General features: G+C 50.3%; 2 protein-coding genes across 2 annotated transcripts in view; one reads left to right on the top strand and one right to left on the bottom strand.

Moving 5' to 3' along the window:
* Nucleotides 1-3,038: 3,038 nt before the first annotated feature.
* LOC123354086 (surfeit locus protein 4-like) lies at nucleotides 3,039-13,777 on the bottom strand. The gene is made up of 6 exons (XM_044995749.1): nucleotides 13,620-13,777; nucleotides 9,158-9,344; nucleotides 6,595-6,671; nucleotides 5,063-5,106; nucleotides 4,350-4,536; nucleotides 3,039-3,540 (listed from the first exon to the last, which is right to left on the bottom strand). Exons 1-6 carry the CDS (start codon nucleotides 13,668-13,670, stop codon nucleotides 3,274-3,276), a joined length of 813 nt encoding a protein of 270 aa, XP_044851684.1. The 5' UTR covers nucleotides 13,671-13,777; the 3' UTR covers nucleotides 3,039-3,273.
* Nucleotides 13,778-15,146: 1,369 nt separating this feature from the next.
* The window catches only part of CACNA1A (calcium voltage-gated channel subunit alpha1 A), a 248,225-nt gene continuing 245,496 nt past the window's right edge, over nucleotides 15,147-17,875 (top strand). Inside the window, 1 exon segment of the mRNA XM_044994574.1 lies at nucleotides 15,147-16,100. The gene's annotated coding sequence lies outside the window, so the exon portion shown is untranslated.

Here is a 17,875-nt window from a genome sequence, read left to right as displayed (position 1 = left end):
TAGGTTCTTGTTACTCCCCCTGGTATCTGAGCAACTCACAAGATTATAAAGCAGGCATTTAATTTCTCTTGGCCCCAGCCTGCGACGGCTCAGCCAGCTCATGTCCCCTGTCAGTGTGTCACAGTCTCCCCATCTGAAAGTTAGGGATAATGGGACGTGTGTTTCCAAAGCGCTCTCAAACCCTTGCACAAAGCGCTCTCTAGGAAATGTGATATATTATCAGAGCTCCCAAGGATTCGACCAGGCTCCTATCAGATTTTATAACCTGCAGCGCAAGTCGTAGCCATGGAAAACACTTGCAAAGCTCTTAATCTCTGCCAGCGGTTCCAAGACTGCTTTATTGCAGAGAGCAAGCTGCAGTAGACGTGCTGGATAGGGTGGGCGGAAGAGCCAGCCTGGCCCAGTGCTCCAGAGCAGGAGCTCTGCATTTACCCCACATCCACAAGAGGCCCAGCTGTACCGGCCAGGGGCCCTGATCTCACTACGATGTGTCAAATCTTTTCTCTAGGCAGGCTCTTGCTGGAGGAGAGGGGAAATAAAACGCCGCCGGATTTGTTTAATCATCTTCTGTATGGAACAGCCAGTTAAGGAACTTGCTCAAGATCAAGGCCCCTAAGCAGAATGCTCCAATTCTCTGATAACAGCCTAGACAGGGACCAGTGAGTATACGTCAAAGGCTTGGCCTGCCCAAGGCCTGTTCTGTTCGCAAATCCCATCTACACTAGAAACCAGAACCGAGCAGTAACAAAGGTAGGGGGGCAGGTTCAGAGCAGGCAGCTCCATTGCTAGCTGTATCCCCCCAACAGAGTCCTAGCAGCCTATCAAGAGCAGCTGAAGGCTACCCCTGAACGTGGTTCGCTTGCCCAGACTGTCCACCTGCCATGTAACAGCCACACAGAGCAGACAAGCTGCCTCACAGGCCTCCGTCCCTTCCTTTGAAGCACCAGACACTGGCAACAGTGAAAGGCAAAGTATCAGACTGACAAGAGCTCTGTCCCTGTGTGGCAGGCGAGATTCTAAATGTTCGGGATTGGGCAGTTCCCAAAATAATGAAAGGTCTAGAACACCTGACCTCTGAGGAAAGGTTAGAAAAACTGGGCATGTTTAGCCTTGAGAAAAGAAGCCTGAAGGGGGACCTGGTAACAGTCTTCAAAGATGTAAGGGTGGTTATAAAGAGGACAGTGAGAGCTTGTTCTTTGTGTCCACGGAAGGTAGGGCAGAAAGTAATCAGCTTAATCTGCAGCAAAGGAGATTTAGGTTAGATGTTAGGAAAAACTTTGTGAGGACATTTAAGCACTGGAACAGGCTTCCGAGGGAGGTTGAGGAATCGCCATCACTGGAGGATTTTAAGACCAGGTTAAACAAACACCTGTCAGGGATGGTCTAGAGCAGTGGTCCCCAACCTCTCAGTGTGGCGGGCGCCTGACGAGTAGCCGCCGAAATGCCGGTGAGGAGCAGCAGCATTTCAGCAGCGACGCTTCTTGACATTGCTGCTTCTCGGCGGCATTTCGGCGGCTGCTTGTCTGGCGGCCGCGCTCCTCGGCGGCGGGGCGCTCCCTCGTCAGTAGGCGGGTGCACATAGATGCCCCGCCCACGTTGGGGACCACTGGTCTAGAGGTTTACTTGGTCCTGTCTCAGGGAGCTAGACTAGATGACCTCTCGAGGTACCTTCCAGTCCTGTATTTCTAGGATTCTCCTAGCAGATACATGCACACACACCTTGGATAGCAGCAGTAAGAGCTTTGAGCCGTCCCACCTGGTGTACAGAGACAGGAAACTACTTACATGCATCTCCTACTTCTACCCTCAGGATCACACAGCCAGAGCGCCTGACTGCCCCATCCCAGCTCACTTTTACCTTTGCTGGCATTCGCTTATTACAGTCTAGTGCCGATGCCGCATAACCTGGAGACCAAGCTGCCACTCAAAATAGCCTGCCCACCCCAGCAGATTTGCAGTCGGGATCTGGCTCCCAAAGTAGCAGCTTTCCCCCCGGTAACATAACTGGAAATAAGGCACAGAGACTCCCTTGGGCACGATGCTCATTCCAGGAGCCACTGCCTTCCTTCAAAACAGACAGCCCCCAAGAAAGTCACACGATCCAAGCCTTAAGCCAAACGGCCACTGAGGAGGCTGCAGGGTTTGTGGCAAAGGGCCACTGATGTTGTGTATTGTTAAAGTGACACCCTTTGCAATGTTATTAACGGGACCTTCCCTCCCCCCACTCCCAGGGAAACAAAAATTGAGACTTGTGCTTCCACGTAAAGAAAGCCAGGAAGTGGGATTTGGAAGACAGATAAGACGGGGGATATTTCTGCTTTTTACATTAAAAAGTCAGGCCACATCTGCCTCAGAGGGCTTTATGGAGAACTGGCAGAATAACACTGCAGATACTGAAGTATAAATAGCTGATCAGTCGTTTAAAACGCTGTCTTTTGGGGGATGTTGAATACCTATTTAACTCAAACACCCACGTATATTTGGGAGAAAAGATCTTAACGTTAAAGAGTCAACACTGCAGCATCCTTCAGTCGAGGTTTGCAAAAGCTCACCCTCTGCCTTTCAGACCTTCAGGGAGTCCTCCAGCAAAGCCAGGGAAGGAAAGCCTTGACGTTTTCAATATTTACGGTGTAACACTGTGACAGAATTACTGAGCTGGCTGGGTGCATGTGTCTGGCACAGACAGACAGCCCCTACAGGATGCACCTATCTCAGGAAGTAACTCTGAAATGTGTGTGCCTCCTGGCTCAGGGAGAGATGGAAGCTGATTGTACCAGCAGCAGGAAGGTAGCTGCTTCTGTACCCTCTTTCAGTTGTTCTGTTACATTGTGCTCACAGCCATGTCATTATTCCGGGTTTCCGCAAGGCTCTGCTGACCCACCAATAAAGAGACTGGAGGTCAGAGGACAGTAAACCTTTCGGGCTTTCTTTCTACATCCCAAAAGGGGCCCTTTATAACGATCCAAGCTTAGGATAGCAGAGGGGCTCATTACGAAGCCAGGCCTTGAGGGACGGACCAGCACACAAGGCTCAAGGGCTGTAGAATAGAATATATATTTTAATTTACACATGTGTCCAACCGGATAGGAAGAAAAAGACTCTTCTATCCTGATAAGGCAACAGTGAACAATGATAAACCTCCAGAGAACAGAATAGGGGAGGAAAAAAATAATATACAAATGGGACTAAGTTTAAAAAAGTTGTAAGGAAAAAGATTCCCACCCCCCCCGTCTGCCCCAAGCCTCCTCCCCGTTCTTCATTCTCCTCCTGTCTTCACCACTTCTTTTTGTGCTCGTCCATTGACACTCCTCCCGGGCCCAGTGCCACCACCAGCAGCAGGCCTCCTATTACCGACATGGTCTGGAAAAAGTCATACTTTAGGAAGTCGTGGAGAGGCCTGTAGGTGGGGATGTTCCAGAACGCGTTCTGTACCAGATTGATTACGAAGAGCCAGATGACCAGGGTCAGGGCGGCCAGCTTGGTCTTGAAACCAATGGCCACCAAGATGATCAATGCCATGCCAAAGATGTCCTGGAAGATCTGGGATGGGGGGAATATCAGGAGACATGAGTACCTGCACAGCTCTTTTATGCCAGGAACTGAAAGCACTTCACAAACGGCAAGTCAGCGGCAGAGCCAGCAATGGAACTCGGGTGTTCTGGCTCTCAGTTCCCTGCTCAAAGCTAGAGCAATACTTTTCCCCAGAACTGAGAATAAACCCCAAGATCATCAACTCAGTTCCATCTTCCTTCAAACCCAGTTCCGACTAGGGATTCTTCCTACATTGGTCACCTCCCCCATTTCTCCGCAGCCTCCCATACCTGGCCTATTCTCCCCATTTTTTGGGTCTTGCTTGTTAGACACTTCAGGACAGAGGAGCTGGCTGCACGTGGAGGGCTTGGAAAGCGAAGGCAGCGGTTCGGACTGGAATGCGGAAGCAGCAGAGATGCAAGACTACGTTATCCTGCCCACTGCACTAGCTCAAGGCAGGGTCAGGTGGGTCGGGAGGTCTGAGGCCTCTGCTCACTCTCCTCGCGACTAACCAGCAGTGGAGTAACCTCCCCGCTCTCCTTCCCACACACATGCCAAACAGGGCGTGGAACCTGCAACACAGAGCAGCCAACTCGCCTGCCTACACTGCTGCTGTGCATGGGTTACAGGGGAGAATCCAACGGCACTAAGGGTCCCTGAAGTGAAAGGGGAGGACATCACAGGCATAACCATGGAGGGACGTGGCAACACCTTTGCTTCAGGGCTAAGTGCAGGGTCCAGCCCCATTGCTGGATGGGCTGCCTGCAGCAGAGAGGGACCCCAGGACAAGGTGACAGGGGGTATCAGAGGCCACTTACGGTGAAAGCGCTGAGTTCAAAGTGCAGCAGTGTCATGAACATGAGCACAAGCAGGAGCCTCCCCCCCAGCTGCATGTACTGTCGCGGTGAAATGTCATCCACGGTGGGGACGCCGGCGAACATGGACTTCCCTTCAGAGCGGGACTCTGCCAGCAGCAGCAGCAGCCCACCTCCTAGGGCAAGGTTCCTGCAGCAGGGGGAAGCGAAAAGATCAATGGATCATGGAGCTACTGTCTTCTAACGTGAGTGTGATGGCTACCATGCCAGAGACCGAACCGGGCACCTCCAGCTTAAAAGCAAGAGCCCAGTCTCCCTAGCTGGGGCTGTAACAGACTCGTATCCCCTGTGGGTTGGGCACAGAAGGGGAACCTGTAGCACACACTCACCAGCGGGTTACACAAGCCCCCACCAAGCCACACTGCTCGCCTCTAGCCCTTACCATCCTGGAATCAAATTGCACTTGGGTTCATTAGTGAAACCTGAACCCTACCAGAAGGGACTGACAGGTGGGGAAACTGAGGCACAGAGTTGCAGTGACTTGACTAAGGTCAGATAGGAAGTCAGTGACAGAGCGCGGTTAAGCACCCAGGAGTCCTCTCCTCCATTTTTCCTGTTCTAATCGCTGGAGTCAGGGATTGCCTTTAGGAGCCAGGCCTTGCCCTCATTTCTTTGTGGCTAAGTAGCACCAATTCCATTCATCGGCTGTAACTCACCTCATCAGGAATTTGAGATCCCATAAAATACTGTAAGCGACTGTCTGCAAAACAGAAACCACCAGTTTAAACCCTGTGGCCAGGTAACAGGTTCAGCTGCTTGCGGCAGATGAGCTCAAGGAGTTGTTCAAAAGTGAAGCCCCATGGAAGATGAGTCAGTTTCAATTTCACGTCACAGAGGGGGGAACTGAAGCACAGAGAGGCCCTGCAGCGAGGCCCCTTGCGCACGGCCCCGCAGGAAGTCAATGGTGAGCACCTCAGAGTCTTCAGCGTATTTATCCTGTGAGGTAGGCCAGGGCTACTATCTCCACTGTGCAGATGGCAAGTCATCTACGTCTCTCTCCCGGCTTCAGTTCCCAAGAGCACAGGTGCCGACTTCCTAATTTCCCCAGGGGTGCTCAACCTCCACTCCGCCCCAGGCCCCCACCCCGCCTCTTCCTATCCCCGTCCCCTCCCCCAAGCACGCCCTGCCCTTACTCCGCCCCGCACACACTCCGCCTCCTCACCCCCAGGGCCTCCGGCTAAACAGCTGATCAGCAGCAGGTGCTGGAGGGGAGCGGAGAGCAGCTGATTGGCAGGGCCTGCCGGCAGGCAGGAGGTACTGGGGGCGAGGGGGAAGAGCTGACTGGCAGGGCCACCGGTGGGCGCTGAGCACCCACTAATTTTTTTCATGGGTGCTCCAGCCCTGGAGCACCCACGGAGTCAGCGCTTATGCCCAGGAACACACAGGGAGTCTATGGTACAGCAGGGAATTGAACTGGAGTCTCTCCCAAGTCTCATGCTAGTGCTCTATCCACCGCGCCATCTTTAAAAGAGCTAACCATGGTTTAGCAATCATTAAGATGTCGGCAGACATAACGATCTACAAAGAGAATTGAAGGGGGGCAGGACACCATGACAGGTGAGAAATTTAGTTTAACAGAATGGGGGGGTGATAAGGAGGAACGAGAGTAAGAAAGGGGAAAATGTAGGCTGAATAGCAGGACATTTCCAGATAGTGAGCTGTACTAGCAGGCTCCCCCAGGGAAGGGATGGAAACCCCGGGTGCGTGTGACATTTACACATTCGACTGGAGAAAGCTTTAGAGAATAGAGCGAAGGGCACAATTCTGCCCCAGGGAAGACACAGACTAAGGGATTGTCAACATATGAACATTAATCCCGAATAAGGGAGGGTGTGAATTTAAAGCAGATTCACTTTTCTTAATTAACTCCATGTGTAGACGCTTTTGTCTCAGAATAAAAGTGCTTTATTCTGAATTAGCGTAATCCACTTTAGAACTGAGAATTCACCCCAACTCTTGAATAGCTACTCCTGATTAACTCCCCATGTAGACAAACCCTAATAATAGCTCATTGGTCTTTTCCATTCTCTAGCTTTTATGGTTCTACAGCTCACATCATTCCACAGCCACTGGCCATCAGTGCCCACGACTATCAATCCACCAAGCAGCCAGGGGAATCTTTGCTAGCCATGGCATCCAGTACTCCTGTCTGGAGCAGCGTCATGAAGCTAGCCCGTCTCCCACTCACCTGCATGAAGATAATCCCAAACAGGCCAAAACAGGCGTAAGGAACAAACTTCCTGGCTAGGACTAGAATGCACCCAACTGCAACAGAGACACAGAGAATGAAAAAAAAAAGTCAGCATCAGAGCCAATGCAGGTTAACAAAATACAGATGACCCTTTCAATATTCACTCTTCTCTATGAGGGAGTTTGGGGCATTGAACCACCAGCGTAGTACATTCAGGGTGAGATTGTCAAAGCCAATGAGAGAAGACACCCACATGAGTCTGATCAGAATTAGAAGAAGAGCTTCTCCACAGAACAGCCTCAAGGGGACACTTGACTAGATGACTTTAGAGGTCTTTTTCCAGAGGGATGGTGGAAGATCACAGGAGATCAACGTTCTACTCCAGACTCTGCCCTTGACTCACTGTGTGACCATGGAAAAGTCATTTCCCTGTTCTGTGCCTCAGTTCCCCCATCTGCATAAGAGGGACATACCACCCTGGGGCACATGAAGTTTAATGCTATGAGATCTCAGTGTGGAAGGTACCAGAGACAGGCAGAGTGTTGCTATTTCAAGGATTCCAGCTTCTGCAGTGAAATACTGCCTCTGTGCGATGCTCAGCATTTGCAGAGCTGGGGGAGAGGCTGGGGAGGGGCGGGAAAGTCACCTATGTACAAACCAAATGCACAAGCACAAAATGGGGAATAACTGGCTAGGCAGCAGTACTGCAGAAGAAGATCTGGGGGTTACAGTGGATCACAAATTGAATACGGGTCAACTGTGTGATTTTGTTGTGAAAAAGGCAAATATTCTGGTATATGTTAGGAAACATCACATGTTTATTCATAGATTCAAGGACTAGAAGGGACCTCGAGAGGTCTTCAAGTCCAGCCCCCTGCCCTCATGGCGGGACCAAATAAATGTCTATCTGGGATGGTCTAGACAGTATCTAACCTACTCTTAAATATCTCCAGAGATGGAGATTCCGCAACCTCCCTAGGCAATTTATTCCAGTGTTTAACCACCCTGACAGGTAGGAACTTTTTCCTAATGTCCAACCTAAACCTCCCTTGCTGCAGTTTAAGGCCATTGCTGCTTGTTCTATCCTTAGAGGCTCAGGTGAACACGTTTTCTCCCTCCTCCTTTTGACACCCTTTTAGATACCTGAAAACTGCCATCATGGCCCCTCTCAGTCTGCTCTTTTCCAAACTAAACAAACCCAATTCTTTCAGCCTCCTTCATAGGTCATGTTCTCTAGACCTTTCATCATTCTTGTTGCTCTTCTCTGGACCCTCTCCAATTTCTCCACATCTTTCTTGAAATGCAGTGCCCAGAACTGGACACAATACTCCAGCTGAGGCCTGACCAGCGCAGAGCAGAGCGGAAGAAGGACTTCTCGTGTCTTGCTCACAACACACCTGTTAATGCAGCCCAGAATCACGTTTGCTTTTTTTGCAACAGCATCACACTGTTGACTCATGTTTAGCTTGTGGTCCACTATAATCCCTAGATCCCTTTCTGCCGTACTCCTTCCTAGACAGTCTCTGCCCATTCTGTGTGTGTGAAACTGATTGTTCCTTCCTAAGTGGAGCACTTTGCATTTGTCTTTGTTAAACTTCATCCTGTTGACCTCAGACCATTTCTCCAATTTGTCCAGATCATTTTCAATTATGACCCTGTCCTCCAAAGGAGTTGCAATCCCTCCCAGTATGGTATCATCTGCAAATTTAATAAGCGTCCTTTCTATGCAAATATCTAAGTTGTTGATGAAGATATTGAACAGAGTCAGTCCCAAAACAGACCCCTGCAGAACCCCACTTGTTATACCTTTCCAGGAGGATCGGGAACCAGTTATTTTTTGTGCATAATTCTACATTTGTAAGTTCTACTTCCATGATAAAGAGATTGCACTACAGTACTTGTATCAAGTGAATTGAAAAATATTTTTTTTATTTTTACAGTGCAAAAAAATAGTTAGATAAATAGTATTCTATTATTGTTTAACATCATGATTGATCGAGATTAATTTTTTTAATTGCTTGACAGCCCTAATGGGAGGTAATTATTCCATTCGATTTGGCACTGATGAGGCCTCAGCTAGAGTACTCCTTCCATTTTTGGGCACCACACTTTAAGAAAGATGTGGACAAATGTGAGAGTCCAGAGGAGAGTAACAGAAATGGGAAAAGGTTCAGCAAACACGACCTACTAAGAAAGGTTAAAAAAACTGGGCAAGGTTAGACCAGAGAAGGGATAACAGCTGATAACAGTCTGCAAATATGTAAAAGGTTGCCAAAGAGGATGGTGATTAATTGTTCTCCATCAGGTTAATTTGCAGCAAGGGAGATTAGGGTAAGATATTAGGAAAACCTTTCTAACTCTAAGGATAGTTAAGTACTGGAGCAACTGACCGAGGTAGGTTGTGGAATCCATCACTGGGGTGGTCTCGGTTACTTGGCCCTGCCTCAGCATGGAGGGTTTCTGGACTAGATGAACTCTCAAGGTCCTTTCTATGACTCTGTACCCAGGCTCCCTCCCAAACAGCAGCCCAGAAGCTTCACTGAGGTGGGAGGGCTCTTACCCAGCTGTCCAGACATGTTGATTAATACGAATAGTGTGGCCAAGATGATGCCGCTCCCCCACGACATATTGATGTAATCCCGCTGCTCGTTCCATTGAAACCACATCCGTATCCCATCCTCAAGGAAGGTGCTGATCAGACAGAGGTGAGCCAGGTGAGGTAGGTAGCGCTTCGTCAACCGCAAGAACTGGAGGGGGAAGATATGGCCAGAGGAGGAAGAACAAAAGGCAGCATTAGAGAGTCAGAAAACAATGGCCCACAGCAGCTGAAGCAACAAGTTGCTAGGTTACCCAGCTCCAAAAGCGATAGGACTTTGGTCAGAGGAGGATCTGAGGGCACCCTGCACTCTTCCATTAATAAATCTTCACTTCGCCTCTGGGAGGCAGGTATTAGCCCCATATTAGAGATGGGGAAACTGAGGTGAGAGCCGCAACTTGACTCTTCTAAGGTTGTACGAGTCAGCGGCTCCCAGCCCCTGCTCCGACCACTCCACATGCCTTCCCAGAGCCAGGAATAGAACCCACGAGTCCAGACTCCCAGTCCCCTGCTCTACCCACTAGAATACACTCTCCTTTCAAAACTGGGAGTAGGTCCCAAGAGTCCCAACTCTCAGTTTAAACTCTCTGGAAAAACGTACAAGGACACCTTTGAAGCGGTAGGACTGCTGTAGGCCGCTGCTTTGAAGAGCAGGTGGTTCGCACAGCTCTACGCTGTGCGTTCGTTCTGTAGTTCCACACAGTAGAAGCAGGGGAGGAGGCTGCCTAGTAGCTATTAGTCTAGAAGCATCTTCCACCATTCAAGAGGGGTCCAAGCCAGGTAAGCCAATTCCTTGGAACTGTCTCACATCCGAGTACACCAACCACCCCCTACTGTTTTCAGTATACATTTCCGGGCTACCCCTCACATCTCCAGTCAGTCCTTAACCCCTTGGAAGACGAGGCACGGCAGGGGATGATGGATCTTGTCCAAGGTTACAATATTAGCTGGTGGCTGTGCTGTGGACACAGTCTGACTCCCAGGGGAAATAAAGCGAAATGTAGTAGGTGTACTGCAGCGGTGCCTCTGCGTCCCAGTCACGGACCCCACTGTGCTACCTGCAGCACACACACAGTGCAAAAAGATGATCCTTGCCCTAACGAATCTCTAAGTCAGAAAGTCAGACAGTTCAAGGCCGGGGGAACCACCAGATCACCTACTCTGACATCCTGTAGATCACAGGCCACCCACACCACCCAGCACCTACACACTAAGCCCAACAACCAAAAGTTAAATCAAAGTATTACATCCCACAGCTTCACAGAAACGGAGCTCCCAGTTATCCAAATACCTGAATGTTTCAAATGTCCCAAACTCTTTCAAAAAGTCCTTTGTTTCTTTCAGAATGAAAAAGGCTGGATACATGTAAAGTATGATACTCAACAGCAGCCAATGTTCATTAACACATCCTCTAACAAACTTCGAGGGATACAGATATTCTTATTACTAAGTTTATTAAATACTATGGGTTTTTTGGGGGGAGGACAACGATGAAAGAAGAGAAGGGGGGAGAGGGAAGGCAAGACCACATCTAACCTCCTCTACACCCCTGATTCAGAAGTTTTAAGGAGAAAATCTCTGATTCTATCTACCCATACACTTAACTTTCATCTCCAAGCAGTATTTTAAATGAGCTCTTTGATCCTGAGAGATGGCAAACTGGCTGGCCTGGAGGCCAAAATACTTGTTCTGTGGCAGTGATAGTGTAGTCCGTTCCCCACACTCCTAAGTAATACACACATAACATACACACCTCTATCACCATTCCTGCTTCAGATGCAGGAACAGTCCTTTAACCAATGTAATAATTTAGTCTGCAAAAGGCTCTCTGTTATCAAATAGGTGCCTTTCCAAGGTGGCACTGAATTACTGGTAGAGTCTGTGAATAAGTCAAAACAATCAAATCAAATTGAAAGTTTATCGAACGTTAAGGCCCTGTCTACACTACAAAAATAACCATGCACAGGAACCTACAAGGATATGAACAGTATTCTCAAGCATTGTTAAAACACAGCTGTCTTCCATTCATACCAGCTAGATTAAACCATATTCTAACATGGATTGGCTCCAATCATGTTTAAAACATTGCTCTTTTCATAGCATAAGCAGGATTTAAAAGTGCCTGTGTGTATAACACAGGATACCACATGTGCTTTCTAAGGAGCTCGATTTAACTTTAATCTAGATGTATTTCTAGTGTGAGAGGGGACAGTGCCAAAGAAAACTCACTAGATCTACGTGCCAGAACACACTGCTGAGGAAAAAGCAGAATAATAGCAGGGTGGCAAAAAAGCCAAGTTATTGGGCTCAGTATAGGGGTAACTGAGTTAAATTCTATGCTCTGTGATATACAGAAGGTCAGACTAGATGCTCTAATGGTCCCCTCTGACCTTAGACTCTATGGGCCTACCTCAAATCCTTTAACCATTACTTACATTTCTATAATGCCTTCCTATCCTGAAGGATCCCAAAGCACTAGCTGGCTACGTAGCTTTATGGCCTCCATCTCTGTCAGATTTGAGCAATCAGTTGAGTAGAAATCAGTTTAATCCCCAAATCCCTGTTGTCTGAAACCAGGTTACATCCTCTAAAGTCCATCAGTTAAGTGTGCTCATACCAAAACCCTGTTTATCAGTAGAGCTCTGCACGAATATAAAATTTGTATCCGCATCCGCTCTGTCATCTGCAAACATGGTGAATGGATATAAAGTGGATATCCGCAGATTTGCAGGGTGAGAGATATAAAATTTGGATCCACATCCATCTGCTTACCCTGGCGAGCCACGTGCCAGAGGTTGCCGACCCCTGGTCTAACATAACCTAGCCAAGATTGTAATTTGACCACTTTAGCACGTGTTAAAGGCAGCTTGCGTTGCCTACCCTAGACCTTTCAAAGCCATCTTTGTTAGCATCTGTTTTACATCTTTTTTGACCTCTGGCAAGAGAGCCAATTGCAGTACTGACAGCAATTGTGCAAGTCCTAGTAGGAGTTTAGTTGAGACTCGTGAGCACTATGAAGATATTCTGCAATTTTAGCAATCTGCTACAACGAAGTCAGAACTCTCAGGTTCCACTCCCAGCTCTGCCACTGATTCACTGTATGACCACAGGTAAGTCATTTCCCCTCTCTGTGTTACAGTTCCCCCATTTGCAACATGAGGATAACGCCTACCATTCATGGGCTGTGAGGTTCGGTTCACTAATCTGTTAGTGAAGTGTGATTATCACAAGGTAATGCTGGATTACTACTGGTGCGGAATGGGACTGAACCAGTGACATGAAGATTCCCTCTCCCATTATAACTGACCCCTTGCACACGGTGCTCAGGAGAATAAATTCCCCTGTTCTGGCCTTGGGTTTGTTTATTTTGAGGGAATTGATATCAACTGGAAATAGTCAGGAAAGCAGACATTTTAATCCCATCAGATTCATTACTTCATGGTTCGAGGCACAAAAAGAAAATACCAATTCAAGTCAACGGAGCATCCCATGGTGCACCAGCCCCACTTACTAGACATGTGGGAGGAGCGCAGGGCACTGCCAGGGGTTCTGTGCTCTTTGTCCCCTTCCTCCCCACACTCCTGATTTTTTTTTTTTAAACTTTGACCTCACTCCTGCTCCTGTTTTTTTCATTTTTTGTCCCCAGAAATCAATTGTGTAGTGGGCTTAGCGGTTCCTCCCCCTGAGTTGGGGGCGGGGAGGGTTTAGATATGGGTGGGCTCCCTTCCTGCCCCAATACTACAAATGGCAGCCTTGCAAACCCCAGGCTGGGTGCCCTGTACACTGTACCCCACTTCCAACCAAGAGACGTGGGTCCCCTTCCTTCTCAATACCACCCCCCATGGGGGTAGGAGGGGGAGGGGAGACACACATGGTACAGCCCCTCCCCCCACTCTTCTCCCTGGCCCCCCTTCCTACTGTGTGTGGGGGGGGGCACAGGTGGTATATCCCTCCCCCCAAGCATAAGGAGAAGCAGGTGGTACATACCCCCGTTTCCTACAGGCTCCCCAGCCCTTCCCCACAGATGACCCCACGCTTGGGGGGGAAGAAAGCAGCAGCAATTGGTACCCCCCCCGGGGGGAAGGAGGAGGAAAAGCGGGTGCTATATCCCACCCCCCATTTTATACCCTCCCCATAATGGTACATCCCCCATTGCTTCTCTATGGGGGGCAGTAGGTGGTACAGTCCCTTCCCCAGGGGTAGATGGTAGATCCTCCCTTCTCCATACCCACCCCCTTCACTATAAGAGGAGCAGGTGGTACGTCCCACCCCGCACTATCCTTGAGGGAGATGGTATCTCCCACCCCCTCAACGGCTCCCACGCTGGGATGGACCAAACCATTCGCGGGCGGGAGGGGGCAGGCCAGTCCCAGCTCCCGCTCCTCCAGGAGGAGCCGCCCCCAGCCCGGGCACCTCTCCCCCTCACCTGGTCGGCCAGGTCCTCAGCAGCCCCCATCAAGTCTCCACTGGGCGCCATAATCGGCTCCGGCCCGGCCTCACTGTCTCCTCAGGGGCCGAGAGTGGGGAACAGAGAGGGCGTGGCCGACGGCGGGAGTGGGCGTGGCCAGAGCGCAACCAGTCACAGGGAGGTTCCCCGTCCTACCCCACCCCCTCTGGGGGATCACGTGGGCGCCCTCGGCCATGGCTACCGAGGCAGACCCGCTCGTTTCAGCGGCATTGCCTCGATAGCCATGGCGGCCGGTTCCAGCCTTCACCCTTGGGGGCGGGGGAGGAGCCGCGGGCTATCGCCACCTTCCCGCCCTCGGAGGCTGCGGTGCGGGAGGGGGGAGCCCGCTCACCACGGGGGGCGGGGGAGTGGCCCCAGCCTGGGACTTAGGAGAGCTGGAACCGGGCCACCGCCTCACGCCCGGCCGGGGCGCCCCACGCCGGCCAGCGCGCCCCACGGCGGCCACGGCCAAATCACCTCAATAGCGTCCACAGCGCCTCCAGACCCGGGCGGGGCGCCCCACACCGGCCACGATGCCCCACACCGGCCATGGCGCCCCACACTGGCCAGCACACCCCACACCGGCCGCGGCCAAATCACCTCAAGAGCGTCCACAGCTCCTCCACACCAGCCAGTGCGCCCCACACCGGCCAGCACACCCCACACCGGCCACGGCCAAATCACCTCAATAGCGTCCACAGCGCCTCCAGACCCGGGCGGGGCGCCCCACACCGGCCACGATGCCCCACACCGGCCAGCGCGCCCCACGGCGCCTAGGGTGACCAGACAGCAAGTGTGAAAAATTGGGATGGGGTGGGGGGTAATATAAGGAGGCTATATAAGAAAAAGCCCCAAATATCGGGAGTCAGGACTGTCCCTATAAAATTGGAACATCTGGTCACCCTAAGTGCGTGCCACGCTGGCCACGGCGCCTCACGCTGGCCAGCGCACCCTACACCAGCCAAGGCCAAATCACCTCAATAGCGTCCACGGTGCCTCACACCTAGCCACATTGCCCCACACCTGGCCAAGGCACCCCACACCCAATCAAGACCAAATCGCCTCACAAGCAGCCATGGCGCCACATGCATGGGGCCTCATGTCGCCACAGTGATGCCGCCTCATGCCTGGTCACCACCACAGCACTCCACACCCGGCCATGGCCACAGTGCCCCACACGCAGCCACAGCACCTCACGCCTGGCCACGGTGACACCGCCTCACACCTAATCATGGCCACAGTGCCCCACACCCAGCCACAGCACCTCATGCCTGGCCACGGCGACACCACCTCATGCCTAGCCACGGCCACAGTGCCCCACACCCAGCCACAGCACCTCATGCCTGGCCACGGCGTCACCACCTCACACCAAGCCCTGGCCACAGTGCCCCAAACCCAGCCACAGGACCTCACGCCTGGCCACAGTGACACCACCTCATGCCTAGCCACGGCCACAGTGCCCCACACCCAGCCACAGCACCTCATTCCTGGCCACGGCGTCACCACCTCACACCAAGCCCTGGCCACAGTGCCCCAAACCCAGCCACAGGACCTCACGCCTGGCCACAGCGACACCACCTCATGCCTAGCCACGGCCACAGTGCCCCACACGCAGCCACAGCACCTCACACCTGGCCACGGTGACACCGCCTCACACCTAACCATGGCCACAGTGCCCCACACCCAGCCACAGCACCTCACACCTGGCCACGGCGACACCACCTCATGCCTAGCCACGGCCACAGTGCCCCACACCCAGCCACAGCACCTCATGCCTGGCCACGGCGTCACCACCTCACACCAAGCCCTGGCCACAGTGCCCCAAACCCAGCCACAGGACCTCACGCCTGGCCACAGCGACACCACCTCATGCCTAGCCACGGCCACAGTGCCCCACACCCAGCCACAGCACCTCATGCCTGGCCACGGCGTCACCACCTCACACCAAGCCCTGGCCACAGTGCCCCAAACCCAGCCACAGGACCTCACGCCTGGCCACAGTGACACCACCTCATGTCTAGCCATGGCCACAGTGCCCCACACCCAGCCACAATGACAGCCCCTCACGCCCAGCTATAGCACCTCATGCCCAAGGCCTCACGCTTGGCCATGGCAATGCTGCCTCGTGCCCGGCCACAGCCACATCACCTCACACCCAGCCAGGGTGCCTCACACCAGACCTCAGTATCTCACACACCCAGACATGGCATCTCACGCCCAGGCATGGCAATGGCACCTCACATCCCGACAAGGCATCAGTTCTTCAAATGGCACCATGGGGCTCGCACCTTGCACTCAGCCACAGCGACAGCGCCTCGCACCCAGCCAGGGCAACGATGCTTCAGACAATGCCATGGCAACATGACTCAACTGACGGATATGACGGTGCCGTGTGTAACCGTGACAGGGGATCCTCTATATCCTGCTAAAGAGGAGCAGATAGATATTGATAAAGTACAGGTAGGAACTGAAGAGAAACAGTCAAATGAAAAAGAGTCCCATTCAGTTACCTCACATGAAGGCAGACAACTAAATGCTGACAAATGTTATAAGTGCTTGTATACAAATGCAAGAAGTCTAAATACTAAGATGGCTGAACTTGAGGGCCTGGTAATAAATGATGATATTGATATAACAGGCATCACAGACACTTGGTGGAATGATGATAGTCAATGGGATACCGGAATGCCAGGGTACAGAATATATAGGAATGACAGAATAGGTTGCACTTGTGAGGAAGTGGCAGTATATGTGAAAGAAAGCATAGAGTCAAGTATAGTAAAAATCTTAAATAAATCAAACAGTACCACAGAATCTCTATGGGTAGAAATTAAATGCTTGAATAATAAGAGTATAGCACTAGGAATATACTACAGACCACCTGATCAGGATGGTGATGATTGTGAAATTCTTAGGGAGATTACAGAGACTACAAAAACAGAAAACCCAGTAATAATGGGGGATTTCAACTATTTCCATATTGACTGGGAACACTCAGTGAAGACAAGGCTATTGTGAAGAAGCTAAATTAATTATTTGCATCAGTCTTCACTCCAAAGGATGTGTGGGAGATTCCCACACCTGAGCCATTCTTTTTAGGTGACAAATCTGAGGACCTGTTCCAGATTGAGGTGTCAATAAAAGAAGGTTTTGGAACAAATTGATAAACAGTGAAAAGTCATCAAGACCAAGTGGTATTCATTGAAGAGTTCTGAAATATTAAATTGCAGAACTACTAACTCTGATATGTAACTTATTGCTTAAATCAGCCTCTATACCAGATGCCTGGTGGATAGCTAATGTAACTCCGATTTTTGAGAAAGGCTCCAGAGGCAGTCCTGGCAATTACAGGCCGGTGAGCCTAATTTACCAGGCAAGTTGGTTGAAACTATAGTAAAGAATAGAATTATCAGACACACAGATGAACACAATGTGTGGGGAAGAGTCAACACAGCTTTTGTTGAGAAAAGAGAAATCATGCTTCACCAATCTATTAGAATTCTCCGAGGGAGTCAACAAATGTGGTCAAGGGTGATCCAATGGATACAGTGTACTTGGACTTTCAGAAAGCCTTTGACAAGGTCCTTCACCAAAGGCTCTTAAGCAAAGTAAACAGTCATGAGATAAAAAGAAAGGTTCTCATGGATCAGTAACTGGTTACAAGATAGGAAACAAATGGTAGGAATATATGGCTAGTTTTCAGAATGGAGAGAGTTAAATAGTGGAGTCTCCAAAAGATCTATACTGGGACCACTGCTGTTCAACATATGCATAAATGATCTGGAAAGAGGTAAACAGTGAGGTGGCAAAGTTTGCAGATGATACAAAATTACCCAAGATAGTTAAGTCTAAAGCTGACTCTGAAGAGTTACAAAGGAATCTCACAAAACTGAACAAGAAAATGGCAGATGAAATTCAGTGTTGATAAATGCAAAGTAATGCACATTGGAAAATATAATCTCAACTATACATACAAAATTGTGGGGTGGAAATTAGCTGTTACCACGCAAGAAAGAGATCTTGGAGTCATTGTGGATAGTTCTCTGAAAACATCTGCTCAGTGTGCAAACAGAATATTAGGAACCATTAGGAAACGGACAGATAAGAAGACAGAAATTATCATAATGCTACTGTATAAATCCATGGAATGCCCAAACCTTGAATACTGTGTGCAGTTCTAGTTAACCCATCTAAAAAAACTATTGGAATTGGAAAAAGTACAGAGAAGAGCAACA

This window comes from Mauremys mutica, chromosome 20, assembly GCF_020497125.1.
Source record: "Mauremys mutica isolate MM-2020 ecotype Southern chromosome 20, ASM2049712v1, whole genome shotgun sequence".
In the NCBI taxonomy this organism is placed as follows: domain Eukaryota; kingdom Metazoa; phylum Chordata; order Testudines; family Geoemydidae; genus Mauremys; species Mauremys mutica.
This window is presented reverse-complemented; position numbering and strand designations above follow the sequence as displayed.